Below are 15,197 nucleotides of genomic sequence, written 5' to 3'. Positions count from 1 at the left end.
TATTATAATTATGGGGCCAATTTTGAATCAAACAGGCTCCATCTTCCTTCCAATTGGATTTTTAAAAAAAGATTTATTTATTTTTATATAAGAGCTGGGGTACAGGCCAGAGGTGCGGGAGGGTGAGAGGTTTCACCATAGACAGAGTGGGGAACAGAACAGGCAGACTGACGAAATACGCTACTGAGGGGAGCAGCGGGAGCGATAGGAGAGGCGTGCTGCGCCATGTGGGACTCTCGCCAGCCAGTGGGCATGGAACTGGCACTGCGGGGATGGAACTGGCACTGCAGAGATATGGACAGGGTCACTGTGTGGCACTCAACCCGCTGTGCCACGGCGAGGTCCTCTAATTGGATTTTTAGGTGAAAAGTAAAGAGCCTGACTGAACTCCCAATCAGTCACTACAGAGTATCCACTCACTGTTTTCTCCTTATTGATGACTACAAAGAACAGCAACACCTATTCTCTCCTTATTATATAAGAAACGCGAATGCCACCTGCCCAGCATTGGATCCCACACTGCAGCTATCTGTATGAAAACTCCCACCAACAAATCTGAAAGTTCAAAAAATGACCTAAAACTTAAGCACCAGCCCTTGCTCCACCCTTCAGAACTTCCTTAACCCCTGATCCTGGGGAATACATTGGTGGTTGTGGAAGGAGATCATGTTTCTTATTCTCAAATAAAAGCTTTCTTAATATATTATAGCCCGATTCCTTCTCGGTGGACACGTTAATGATAATTCCTATTATAAATATAATACATTATAAATTCCTATTATAAATATAATCCACCCTTTTTCCTAAGAGTAAACTTCACACGTCTGTTGAAAGTGTCACCAAGACGTCTGGCCTTTCCCAGGGGGACTTTTTTTAAATTTATTTTTTAAGATTTATTACATGCAAAAAAAAAAAAAAACTTGACTACTACCTCACACCACGCACAAAAGCCAACTCAAAATGGATTAAAGAACTAGACATAAGACCTGAAACCATAAAATATATAGAAGGAAATACAGGCAAAATACTACATGACATGCACCTCAAAAACATCTTTACAGACACATCACCCAAAGCAGTGATAGTGAAGGCAAAGATAAACAGCTGGGACTACATCAAATTAAAGAGCTTCTGCACAGCAAAAGAGATAATAACCAAAACAAAGAGAAACCCCACCAACTGGGAGAACATTTTTTCACACAACACTAATGATAAAGGACTGATCACAAAAATCTACAAAGAGCTGACAAGACTCAACAAAAACAAAGAAAATAATCCAGGCAAAAAATGGGCAGAAGAGCTAATAAGAAACTTTTCCAAAGAGGATATACAAATGGCCAACAGGCATATGAAAAAATGTTCAACATCACTTGCAATCAGGGAAATGCAAATCAAAACTACAGTGTGATACCATCTTACACCAGTGAGAATGGCACATATTAAAAAAATTAGCAACAACAAATATTGGCGAGGTTGTGGAGAAAAAGGAACTCTCCTGCACTGCTGGTGGGAGTGCAAACTGGTCCAACCATTATGGAAAGCTGTGTGGAGATTCCTCAACCTACTAAAGATAGAGCTTCCATATGATCCAGCAATTCCACTCCTAGGTATTTACCCAAAGGACACAGAAACATTAATTCCACAGAGCAACTGCACCCCTATGTTTATAGCAGCACTGTTTACAATAGCTAAGCTTTGGAAACAACCCAAATGCCCAAAAATAGATGACTGGCTCAAGAAGATGTGGTACATATACACCATGGAATATTACTCAGCCTTCAAAAAAGATAAACACATGCAATTTGCAGCAACATGGATAGAGCTGGAAGGGATCCTACTCAGCAAAATAAGCCAGAAAGAAAAAGAAAAATACCGGATGGTCTCACTCATAGCAGGAATCTAGAAAACCTAAATAAGGGACCAGGAAAAAGAATAACTATAAGAAAGAAAAAATCAAAATCAACAAACAACTATGAACCAGAGACACAGTATGGGGGGGGGGGCGGCGAAAGAAGGGAGTGGGGTCAAAATAAGGGGGTCGCAATTGTATGGGGAATATAAAAATAAGATTAAAAGAAGATTTACACAAGAACCAGAGTACAGGCCAGATGCACGGGAGGTTGAGAGGATTCACCAGAGACAGAGTTGGGGACAAAACAGGCAGTCTTACTGAAATACAATGCGGAGGGGAGCAGCGGGCAAGACAGGAGAGGTCGCCGCGCCATGTGGGTTGCTCCACTGCCAGCAGGATGGAAAAGGGCACTGCAGGGAGGCCCCCAAAGGGACATTTTTTAGCCTGAATTTCCTCCTAAACCAGATCTGTTTGCTAAGAGGTCATACAACAATTTTCAGGAGAGGGCTATTGCCCTCTGAATCTCCAAGAACATGACCTCGTTACTTTGCACCCTGCCTCCAGGAGCCAGGGTAATTTAGTAAGCGGCCTCATCCTCCACACAGACACTGTTATAGGGCAGCCCCGATATTGAACGGGTTCCTGGCTGTGGGTCCTCACCCGCACGCTTTAAAGGGACTTATGAATACTCTACTACCGACACACGCAAAAGGGTTAATAAAAGGTTTATTTACAAGAGAAGAAGAAATAAGGAAAATGTACAACTCAGGGAGAAAATAGGGAAATAAAGTCTTTAATGCGTCCTACCCGATCCGACGACCTGGAAACCCAAAGTTACTCTCAGAGCTGGCCGGAGAGCCAAAATGGGGGATCCCCAAAGCCCACATGTCTGCCTTTTGTATCCACCTGGCTGCTTAACCCCACCCTCAGGTCCCAGCCGCCTTCCGTTTGGTGGTGATGGGATTTGGAGTTCCCAGTGTCTTTGGCTTGGCCTGGGGTGAGGGTGGAGTCCACAAAGCCTGTATGGGATTAGCTTTAGGACAGCCTTTCCCCCTAACAATTCCCCCCTTTACGAAGGGCGGACACCTCGGTCGGGCACACGAGTCCTCACAGCAGGCGGTGGAGGAGCCCTGCAGGGCGGGCTCGGAATCAGGCTACGCGCGTCCCCCGCGGCGGCCAGGCAGGGGCCGTCCCAGAGCAGCGCCGGGCGCCCCGGCGGCTCGTGGCCCAGATCGAATTTGCCGCGCGCGCCGCCGCGGGCCGGGGGCGGGGCGGGGCCACGCGTCACTTCCGCTCGCCCGGGCGGGAGGCGGGGCCGAGGGCGGTGCTGTTGTGTCCGAGCGGCGGGCGCGGGGCGGCCGGGGCACTGGGGCCATGAGCGAGGCGGACGGGCTGCGGCAGCGCCGGCCCCTGCGGCCGCAGGTGGTCACGGACGATGGGCCGGCCCCGGAGGCGAAGGAGGGCAGGTAGGCCGGGCCCGCGGGCCGGGGCCGCCGCGGTGGGGTCGACCCCCTTGCCCAGACGCGGCGGTAACCGCGACAGGCACAGGCAGTGCCGAGCGCGCCGGGCGCCGCCTCATTCGGGCTCCACCGCCAAACTCAGGGTCCGGGGAAGACGGGCCCCGGCCGGCGCTGCACCTGTCAGGGCCTTCAGGCGTGGCTTGCGCCCCACGTCCAGTCGCAGCTCCACTGTCGGGCTCTCGGGGTCCCTGAGCATCTCGCGCCGCGCCGGCCCCAGCCTCCCCTCACCCCCGCCCTGCGCAGAACCTCCGCGCCCCTCCACTCGCCGCGCTCCTGCTGGCCCGCCCGACCTGCGGGGAGAGGCGCCGCGCCTGGCCCAGAGTCTCCCCCATCTCCCGCTGGCACTTTCCTGAAGGGAGGTCCGCGAAGATGCTCGGGTCGCTCCTGGCGGTCCAGCGAAGAACTGGCCTCTACCTGCTTATCTGCACCTGGCCCCCTCTCTCTGCCTGGCCAGGCTTCACCTAGATTTTCAGAAAGAGCAGAGAACACAAGTGACATTGTTAGGCACTTTTGGCGAGAATTCAGCCTCGCAGATCTTCCCGCGTAGGGACGGAGAGGCATGGAACGCTTGTTGAAAGCGTCCATATACACAGAAAGCAGATTTTGGGATTTGCTGCTTCCGCAACCTTCCAGAATTTAAGTATGCTGTGTTTTGTTACCTAAAAAGTGAAGCATGAGTTAAACAACTATTTCAATATAAAAAACTTAAACTTCTCTTTTTGCCTTGAATTAAAATTTTGTGCCCTGAATCTCATACTTTGAGGTTTTTTTTTTTTTTTTTTTTTTTGAGAACCAAGAGGCCCCATAAAAAACACGCTCAAAAGTTGTGGAACTAACTGACTTATATGTTGATGGACATATTGAAAATAGTTATTGATATGCCAATGGGTGTAGTACATACTGAACTACTGAATGAGGAACAGGTTTTGCCTGTACAGACAGAATTTATTCATTCTTTGGTGGTGATAAGAGGAACAAGGTAGAAGGAGATTTGCCTGTTAGAGGTAAGTCTCTAGAATGGTGATTGGTACAATCTGACTTCTGGACCAGTGGAAAGGTCTGGAATGTGCTGCCATGTAAAATCCTGATTGTAGGGTGACCAACCATACTTCTTTGTCCTGTACTCAGAGTTCTCAAGGATGTGGACTTTCAGTGCTAGCCCTGGGAGAGATGGAGCAAATTGGTGGATCATCCAATTGACTGTGGATATCTGCTGATGCCTGAGGAACCTTTCAGAATAGACAAACAATGACTGGCAGTGCTTTATTACAGAAATCATGAAAACACAGCATTTCTGCCTATACTTTTACACGAGAAATGAAAGAGCAGCTGGCTCTGAGTTTGTCATGAGGTGCACTGTGTTGAAAACAAGGGTTTATGGTGCATGAGGGCACTTGTTGACTGGGCCCAAGCTCAGTTGTGCTCCTCTGAGTCTCCTGGCCCTAGAGCAGAGGGGCAGAGTTATTGACATTGTTTTACAGTTTCTCTGTGGGGATTTCTTCCTTAAAGGAGGAATATTTGATGTTTCTAAGTCCTCTGTTTCTGCTGGTCTTTTCCAGTGTACCTTTTACACTATAACTATTTAAAATATTTTCTTGACATTTCTGTACATGCACACTGGTATTATTTTCCTGTGTTTCTCTCTTAATCTTATTTGTTTGATTCCCTTCAAAGTGAGTTCTTGTTTTTCCCCTCTACCCTCCATCTTTCTACTTTTATTATTATAATCCTGTAGTTGTTTTTCTTAATTTTCTCGTGCAGTTCTTTAACATTTTCCATTTCTTTTGTAGTCATTTCTAGTAGTTCATCTAGTTGTCTTCTTGATTATCTTAAAAGTTGAGCTTCACTATAAGGCAGGAAAGCATTGTGTTTAGTGGGTGAACTGAAAGTGGAAGGAATGCCTAACCATACCCTGGGTTGTTTCTTCACTCTTGGCTTGAAAGGTGGGTTAGCTCTGTTTTCCTGATGAAGTCATAGATGTCCATTTGAGCGAAGTGGTTTATATAAAGTTACAGAGTAATGGAGTTAAAAGAAAAATTAAAATGAATGAAGGATAGAATTGGCAGCTGGACAGTGATTGAGAAGCATATTTTTAAAATTATGCTTTGTAATAAGGTTTTATGCCAAGGCTCTTGGATTTCTGTATTTGAGCTATAATGGGAAATTTGGACTTTTAATCCTTTTATTCAGGGTGGAACAGATGAGCTAAGCACTTGAACATACTAATGCAAGGTTATAATTATTATCTGATCCTTTGGTTCTTCTATGAGTAGAAACCCAAAGAGAGACAAAGGCCAAGTGCATGGTGAAGACGTGTGGCTTTCAGCAGTAAAGTGCTGACCACAGGACATGGCACAAATCATCTCATTCGGGCCCAAAGGGAGGTCCCTGTCCTTGAAGGAGCCTGAGGTAACCCAGTGAAAGGGCAGGCCCTTGCAGGAAGCCACATGGTGCAATCTTTCATAAAAATGTTAACGTTGACCAAAGAGGTACTTTACCTTTTCCTGGAACAAAATGATTCTACATTAAATAGGCTCTTCTCATCTGGCTCATACTGTTAATTCCTCTGACACACTGTCGGTTACATTTTACACCATGTGGGTAGCTCCCTGGCTGGGGATCAAACTTGTGCTGCAGTAGCTGTGGATAGCTTCATAGGTTGCATCTTAAACCCTTATGCCACCAGGGAGGCCCTGTATCTTATTTATCTTCTGTGCTAAAATGAAGGAGTCTTAGTTTAAAGCAATGTGAAAAATAAACAAATTTGAATTACTGTCACTTGAGGAGGCTGTACTTCTTGCTATTTGACCATCTCAGGTTCCAGGGGTCACCTTGTACCTAGGAGGTGCAACTCACGGTTTTCCAAAAAAATCACAGGTCATTTTCAATGTCATGGAATTTGTCAGTCACATTTATTTTTTAAAATATTTATTTTTATTTATTTATGCATACAAGAACTGGCGTATAGGCCAGAAGTGCAGGGAGTGTGAGGATGCACCAGAGACACTGGGAAGCAGAACAGGCAGATCTACTGAAATAATACTGCTCTTGCGCAGTGGGCGAGACATGAGAGCTGTGTGCCATGTGGGTTAGCTCCCTGGCAGGGATCAGATTCATACCACAGGGGCTGCTGGTAGCTTGATAGCCCTGAGACTTTAACCCCTGTGTCACCAGGGAGGGCAATATCAGTCACACTTTAGTTGTGCTAAACAGAATAAGGGAAGCCTTGAAAGATATATTATTCAATTTACTTCAGTCCTTGCCTCAAGATCCTGATTTCCTGTGTGCAGAAGGTGTTAGAGCAACACTTCAGATTTGGCTGGTGAAATTAGAGGATTTTGTAAGTGATGGCTGAGCCAACAGTAGTTGTCAAATTTTGTTGCATCACTCTGATTGCTCACTTACCCTTAGAGAAATTTCCCTCATGAGGTGAGCATTGCTTCAGGGTGTTCCTAGAGATTGGGAAAAACAGGTTGTTTCCCCAGGTTGCACCTGGGACAGGAAGTTGCCAACCTTTCTGGATGTGTCATTGAAGATTGGGAAGGAGAATGTGGTAGGAACATATGACGCTGAGGAGTATGCTTTATTTAGGTAGCATAATGCAGGTGTGCAGAGTCGGGACAGATGTGGAGAAGATGCAGAATTGTGGTTGACTGAGGGTTTGCAGAACCAGCAGTGAGATGGGCTTGCCAAAAAGTTAATGCATCTTGGGCTGAAATTAATGCAGGAGTGCCCAGAGCATTGGATCCACACCCCCTTCTTAGCCCAAGAACTCTGACCTGATGTTCACAAAGGGATCTTCCCCATCATTTAGTGAACACCTTCTGTGTTCTAAGCACACACATCAGTCACATTGTTTGAGTGTCTTAACAGCCAGATATGGGACTATTTTCCAGCACGGGTGGTTCTGGGAGGAGAGGAGAGTGGTCTCCCTGTAGCTTTGGGATTCATGTGGGGTTCAGCCAGTAGAAGCTGAAAAACCTAGATTTTTATGTGAAGTTCTCTTATTTTTCAGTTTTCAAAACTAAAGCTATTTTGTGGAAGGATGGTTTATGGTTTATACTAGAGCTTTGCTTTCAATTCTGACTATCACACTTATGATAAAACTTTAAACCCTGCAACAACCAGGTATGCGAGTGTTCTGCAAGTCCCACATCTGAGGATCCCCACAAAATGGACTGTAGGATGGGCTACAGGACCTGGGCTGCCCACGGAGAAGAGTGAGCTGAAGGCAGGTGATGGCAGGCATCATTTCTAGGGAGGGCTGTCCAAGAGGGCATGGGTTTGCTGCTCCCAGGGCAGACCTCGACTCTTTCAGGGGGATGCATGTTTCTCAGAACATGTGTGAGATAACCCAAGTGATCAAGTTTCCCTTGGTCAAACAGTTGGGAAAATGCGGTTGCAGCTTTTGTGGACACTTAGCTTGCTCACAGGGGCTTCCATGGCCCAAAGGGCTCTATGGGATCTTGCCCTGGTTTTGGACTGAACTGTATTAGCATCTTTCTCCTCAATCTTCCTGTTTCACTCATTCCACCTCTGTGGTCAAGGTTTGGAAATGGGGGTAAAAGTTAATCTTCAAAGCATGTGTTCTTCAATCACTGCCAAGTACTTGCTGAGTCCTACTGGCTGCTGTGCCTGTATTGTTCTGCCCCAAGATTTGATTTCTCCCAGTTTCACTGAAGTCTTAGTTCAGAGGTCATCTGCTTTGACCTGTGTGTGTAGCCATCCCTTCGGTTTATTAGACTCTGACCCTGCTGTATTGTTCTTCATTATACTTGTCACCATCTGGAATTTGCTTATTTATACTAGAATACACAGAGGTGATTGTTAAATGCTTGTAAATGATGGTAAATATACATGTGTTTACAGTTATACACACAACTATTTATATTTAAATTAGTCAAAATGAAAACTAAAATTTTAAAATTCATTTCCTCATTTGTACTATGTAGGGTATTTGAGGGATTTGGGAACTGACCAAGGGAGAAGATGATGATGAGGTAGTAGTCACATACAGAAGCTTTATTGGGTGACTCTTGGACAGGTTTGCATATGGGGGTGCCTTGCACAGAAGGGAAGGGGACCACCATGCCAAAGGGGAGGGGCTGAGGGGCAAAAGGGAGAAGAAAGAGGGCTCTGTATCTGGGGTCAGAGATCTCCAAGGCGAGAGGGCCCATTTTATTGTTACAGGACAGGGAGTGAGGCACCCCACAACCCACAAACCTGCCTGCTCTAAATAGGATCTGCCATCTGCCGCATTAAGACAAAACATATAAGACCTTTAATGGAAAAGAACTTTAATACAATTAGTGTGCAATACAGAAAAGACAAAGAATGTAGTTTCCTAATCAAGCACTTGAAGTAACCCATCCCCTCATGGGTAAATATCCAGCTAAACAGGGTTGGCCAAAGCAAGGCCTGAAAGCCTGCCCCAAGTCTAAAGCACCTTTCGGTGGGGAACCATAGAAAAGAGTCAGAAACAGTCAGACAAGTCTGGGAGGAAAAGAGCAAAATCAAAATCAAGATAAAAGCTGCCATAATTATCCTCCCTATGGGTCTCTCACCCACATCTGTTTCAACCAGTCTAGGAAGAAGCAAGCGTAGTTTCTTCATATGTCTCTCTGCTCCATGTGCCTCCTCCAGGTCTCCTGGCTCTCTATCCTGTTTCCTCCCTTCTCCAATCTCCTCTTCAACTGCTTCTCCTCTCTGCTGAGCTGAACCCTCGGGTGGGGCAGAAACCTGGAACCTCCCCTTTTCCAGGGGACCACCCTGGAAGTTTCACACAGTATACAAAGGAAGCAGGTTCTAAATGGCTAACAATTTGGTTGTTTGGGCTATTTTAAAATAATTGTATATGGTACCAATTGGGGTTTGACACTGCTGGGCCTATTAGGTCCCATCCAACAGTAAAGAAATAACCCCAGGTCAGATAAACATTTGTAGAACATCCTAGTCCCCATCTTAAGCACTCAGTAGCCACATATGTATATTTCTGTCATTGCAGAAAGTTCTATTGGACAGCATTGCTCTTGAGTTTGCTGTTTCTAAAACTTGATCATAGAACTTTTCAATAGAAGTTGGATGATGTTTGGCCAGAGGGGGATTGAAGGATTTCTTTTACCGGGGAGGAGGTTGGATAAAGTTGGTGGTGTCCAGGAGCATAACAGGAACATCTGGGGAGCATAAAGGAAAGGGTTCCCAGGCTCATTCTGAACTTGCTTGGGCAGCATCTCCCCACCTTGTTTAAAGATGTCTGCATTTCCTGGTGTAGGAGATCCAGGGCTAGCCACATAGGAGCACTGGACCGGGTGGCCTCTAATTCTTCTCTAGTTTTTTGTTTTCTGAATGTGAGGGGATATTGGCTGGATCTCCAGCAGGAATGGGCCATGTGGGACGAAGGTCATCCTCCTGACTTTTGACTGCCTTTCTAGCTGTTGCTCTCAGTCCTGGCTGGACTTTTGTTTTGGAGATAATTGGGCCTTTTACCATTGTGTGAAGGGGCAACCAGGTGTCACAAGCGCAGAATCATATTACCAAATTAAGATACTTAAAATGTGACAGGCCTCCCTGGTGGAGCAAGTGGTTAAGATGCAACCTATGAAGCAGTCCACAGCTACTGCAGCACGACGAGTTTGATCCCCAGCCAGGGAGCTACCCACATGGCGTAAAATGTAACCTACAGTATGTTAGAGGAATTAAGAGTATGGGCCAGATGAGAGGAGCCTATTTTATGTAGAATCATTTTTTCCAGGAAAAGGTGAAGTACCTCTTTGGTCAGTGTTAACATTTTTATGAAAGATTGCACCATGCAGCTTCCTGCAAGGGCCTCCTGCCAGGGCCTCCTGCCCTTTCACTGGCTTACCTCAGCCTCCTTCAAGGACAGGACCCAGGTGAGATGATTTGTGCCATGTCCTGTGGTCAGCACTCACTGCTGAAAGCCACTCCTCTTCTCCATGCATTTGGCCTTTGTCTCTCTCTGGGTTTCTGTTTATAGAAGAACAGAGGATCAAAGTCATTCTTATTTGTACTGGTAAACAGCCCTGCATTACTGTACAGATACTTGGACTTTAGACCACTTAAAAAAAATCACCTGAGTTAGAGTGGCCGAGTCTCTGCTTTGGAGGGGCAGTTTGCATAGTTGAGTTATTGATTTTTGAAAAAAACATCTTTATGAGATTTAATTTATATGTCATAAAATTCACTTGTTTAAAATGTTTAATTTAATGGTTTTTAGTGTATTCTAGAGTTTTGCACCAATAACTACATGAAAGTTTTATCACAATCTAGATTTCCATCACTGTTAATTTTTTTTAAATTGAGGTATGTTGACCTCAAACTTAAGCCACTGATTTTTCCAACATCAAAACAGATTTATTCAGGAACAGGAGAAAAGAGGCAGATTCGAATGTGGATTCATGGGGAGACCCACTTGAACTTTTCTGAATCCCCTTTTATAACTAGAGGGCCTCTGTAAGTTCTGCTGGATGGGCTTGAAATATTGTCACTTCCTGTGGGGCATATGAAGCTTGCTGGGACCTGCAGCTTGCTGATTTAGGCATGTGTGGGAACTTCCTAGCCTTCCTATCTCATTTACATAGGATTTTCGAATATTACTGTTTACAAGTGAAAGTTACCTAACATAAAATTAATTACCTTAAAGTGTACAGTTCAATGATACTTAGTGTTGGGCAAACACCCAACTATTTCTATTTTCAAAACTTTTTCATCACCCCATAACAATACTTTGTACCCATTAAGTAATCACTTCCCATTTCCACCTCCCACCCAAATGTCCATCAGCAGATGAGCGGATAAACAAATCATGGTATATGCATTTAGTGCAATATTATATAGCCACAAAAAGAAAAGTACTAATACATATTTCCTCTTGAGTGACCCTTGAAATATGCTGAGTGACAAAAGCCACTCATGAATTGTATGATCCCATTTATAGGGATCCAGTGATTTCTTCAGTAATTTCTTTCCTGCTTTATTCATTTAACAAAATCTAAATGTTCAGAACTGGGTGGGACACTGAGGTTACTCTGCCACACACCCTGTTTTACAATGGGGAACCCGTGGGCCTTGGGGTGAAGAAACTCACCTGAACTGACTTGACTGGTTATTCGGAAAGTTAGGACTGGCACCCTGGCCCTTACATTTCAACATTATACCTGGAACAGGTTTATGCAGCAGAAGACTATCCTGTTGAAAGTCAAACAAAACATTGACCTTAAGTCAAGTTTGTTTTATTAAATGTCTCTTGATTTTTTTTTTTTTTGAGGTTATTTGTTTTTTTCTGATAGAAGATTCTCTTCCTTAGAAACTTATGATTTTTATTTGCTTTAAGTTAATCTTGGTGTCAAGAATTTAGTGAATTTGAAGACACTTAATGTTAGTGTAATGCTCCTATGAAGTTTATGTAGTGACAGGAGGCTAAGTATCCTCCCTTGCTTGCCAGATGAATACTGTATGCGAGGAGTGAGTGAGAGAGATTTTAGTCACTATTGGTCATTTGTCCAAAAACTTTACTCAAGATTACCAAAATGAATTTCAGCTTTCTTGAGGCTTTAGAAGTGATCATTTGGAGTTGTAATTTTAGGTATACTTTATAAATTTTAGGCATACTTTAAGCCTCAGCTTTCTCGAGGCTTTAGAAGTGATCATTTGGAATTGTCATTTTAGGCATGCTTTATAAATGTTAGTATCTTGTCAGAATTCTGCTAGGTGGAAAAGCTAGAATTTCTTCTTGTGTTCTTAAAGGTGTGACCTGCAAAATGGTTGAGGAATTGGACACTTAGGAAATTGTTCACTTCCATTCGCTTCATGAATTTGTCTCTGTCTCTTTTATCCGCAAAATGTGAGACTCTTAGGATACACAATTCTGAGTTCTGCTGCTTTGAATTCATGTGCCAGGTAGCATGGCATTTGGGGACACAAAATGTAGATAGTGTATCTCATCTGTAGATGAGTTTATCTCCTTAACCTCATTGTACTTCTTTTCTCCCATTACATTTTATGTTCACCAGTTTTTTTGGGTTTGCCTTCTTTAAAATTCTGCTGGAGGATTCAAGATATAGCCTCTTTAATATTATCTGGAAAATAACTAATAAGAATGTCTCACAGAGCTGGGTGGTTAAAAAGAAAGAACAAAGGTATGTTTGTCAGTCCTAGTGAGCAGTGTTAAAGTTTAATCACAAGCCAGGAAGGTTGGGTCCTCCTGGTGGGTAGACGCTACCAGCTAGCTTGTCACCTCCTGAGCCTTTGCTGATTGCCTTGGTCTGTTTTATTTCTGACAGCTCCTTCAGTGGCAGAGTTTTCCGGGTGACCTTCTTGATGTTGGCTGTCTCTCTTGCCATTCCCCTGCTTGGAGCCATGATGCTGGTGGATTCCCCTATAGATCCACAGCCTCTCAGGTGAGCTGTCCCTGGGAGGGGCTGCTTGACAAAATATAGTAAGTTGAAATCATTTATTGAGTCATTAAACCAATCTAGTCTGTAAGGTAAGTTATGATGGATTGAGAGGTTTGTGATTTCTTTAGTGCCTGTTGTATGTTGAATTAGATGTTACACAGAGTATATGCATGTATTGTCCCTGCTATTGTTTCAAAAACAAAACTGTTCAAACGAAAAACAAAAATCCAAATAAGAGAAATGTATTAGCAACAACCTGAATTCATTTGAAGTGACAAAAGGATACAAAAAGGAGGTTAAGCTTGTTACCTTATTTAAATTTTGTAAGTAATGGCTTTTTTTTTTACAAGAACCTTGTAATTAGGGTTCTGTTTGTTCTAAGTTGTCTTTCTTCACCGGGCTTTATGACTAATGCAGTCCATTATAAGTTGAAAAAAAATAGTATACAATTGGGGTCCCTTGAAATATATTCACTTTTGTATTTATGACAGTGCAGAGCCAGGCTTTTACTGGTGTGATGATTTGACATTGATATTGGGCTGGTGCAAGTGGGTTGTCAGTAAACTCCCAGTTCTTGAAACTGCCCAGGTGGATGAAACTGTCTGACATTTGTTTTAAGTGAGTTAGTCCTTGTAAGACTTTAAAAACATCACATAAGAATCATGTCTTGTTATTATAAATATTACATGTATAATTGCATAATGTATTAGTGTTTTATAATTAAAAGTTAAGGCTTTATATTGGATTCAACTCATTAAAAATGTGCTCAGGACCTGTGTGATGAGTTAGGTATCCAGCTGGATACAAAGATAGAAGACACAGTTTTGACCTTAGATTAACATATGTATGTAAAGGTTTATGTATACAATCAGCTTACATTCACATAAGATTGAGAATGGGTGAAGGCCCTAGGCACTGGAGACTCATGAAAGTGTTGGCTCTGTAATTCCTAATGCGCTGCTAGGCCTTTGCATGTGTTTTCTGCCTGAAGTGGGGTCAAGAGCACACTGGGTGTCCTCTCCAAGGGGCATTGGCATGGTGGGGGGGCTGTCTTGCTAATTAACACATGTAGGATGTGACTCCAAATAGAAACTCATTTGGGCCTTTCTGGATACTCCATTTGGCAAAGTGGAAATATGACCTGCGACCACAGCTGGGAATCAAAACCTGGACTGATTTGCTGGCTTTGGAAAGACTGAGAGCAGTGACAGTAGGTGGAGGTGGAGTTTCTGTGTTGTAGAGGGAGAGATAGGGCTTCAGCTGCAGACCTTTGATCTCAGTGAAGGTGATTCTATGTGTGGAAAGAGTAGTAAAGAAATTCGGAGGAAAGATCAGTATGTGCTTCTGACCAAAACCTGAAAGGAAACAGGGCACAGGAGGGGCTGGAAGTCACACAGTGATACTGTCTGTGGAGCAGATGAGTCTGACAAGGAAAGGAGAGGAGAAACCTGGTGGAACCAGCATGGTGGACAGGAGTCTCTCTCTGGGGTTCAGATTTAGGGAGTGACATACACAGAAATGGAAGGTTGGGCCCCAAATGCAAAACAAAAACAAGAGTGGCAGAGAGTTAAAGAACAGAAATGAACTAAGGTTTGGGAAAAATGCTAATGATTACAACAAAAAGGCTTTTTTTATTACTGTTCAGAGCAAAAAGAGCAAAGAGCAACTGTCTAGGGCAAGTTGTGTTCTATTGGCAATGGCAGAAAAGCAGAGCCACCAGCTTCTGCTCCACCTCAGTCATCTCTGAGCCTGGAGCAAGGGGCATGGTGTACAGGACCAGTGCGGCTGAATAGACGGGAGCTCAGTTGATGGAAGTGCTTTGGGAAGTCTATCTCCAGGATACTAAACCACCTCCCTTGAGAGTTAGAACTCACTTATAAACCTCCAGGAAATCATAGTAAAGATAGAATGTGGCAGGGGAAGGAGAGGGGTAGAAACCCTTCCAGAGTAGATTATTATGTAGTTGGTTTCAGTTATTAGGGAGCAAAGTCACCAGGAAAGCTGCAGGACTTGGCTAAAAATCTGCCATGCGAAGAGACCTTGTATTCCTCATTTGGGCGGGGTAAGAGGACTGTCAGAGATACAACAGAGGTGACATCTGATTTCTAGGGGGTGTGGCCAGTGTTTTTCAGGAAATATTTGACACAGATAGAGATGTGAGCAGAGTGGCAGCACTGTTAAGTAGGGTCAGATGTGATTGGCATGGGTGCAGCAAAGCATGCATTGGGCAGTGCTTCTCAGCTGCAGAGGGCTTTCTGCGCTTGGAACCAGTCGTCCACATTGCCAAAGACTTATAAGAATTTCTGAGATCTGGCTCCCAGGAATTCCAGTATCCTTCTCCCCTGAGAAGTCAGGGGGTGGGGACACTGTTTTTCTTCTTCCCTGCAAGTCTCCATGGACCTTACCAGAGTT

General features: G+C 44.1%; 1 protein-coding gene across 1 annotated transcript in view; it reads left to right on the top strand.

Moving 5' to 3' along the window:
* Positions 1-3,226: 3,226 nt before the first annotated feature.
* The window catches only part of APMAP (adipocyte plasma membrane associated protein), a gene marked incomplete at both ends in the record, with an annotated part of 30,535 nt that continues 18,564 nt past the window's right edge, over positions 3,227-15,197 (top strand). The window contains 2 exons of the mRNA XM_084246706.1: positions 3,227-3,318; positions 12,672-12,788. Of these exons, the coding sequence (XP_084102832.1) occupies positions 3,227-3,318; positions 12,672-12,788 (209 nt within the window). The remainder of the gene's footprint in view (positions 3,319-12,671; positions 12,789-15,197) is intronic.

Source organism: Talpa europaea (genome assembly GCF_964194135.1).
Source record: "Talpa europaea genome assembly, chromosome: 11".
Classification (NCBI taxonomy): domain Eukaryota; kingdom Metazoa; phylum Chordata; class Mammalia; order Eulipotyphla; family Talpidae; genus Talpa; species Talpa europaea.
This window is presented reverse-complemented; position numbering and strand designations above follow the sequence as displayed.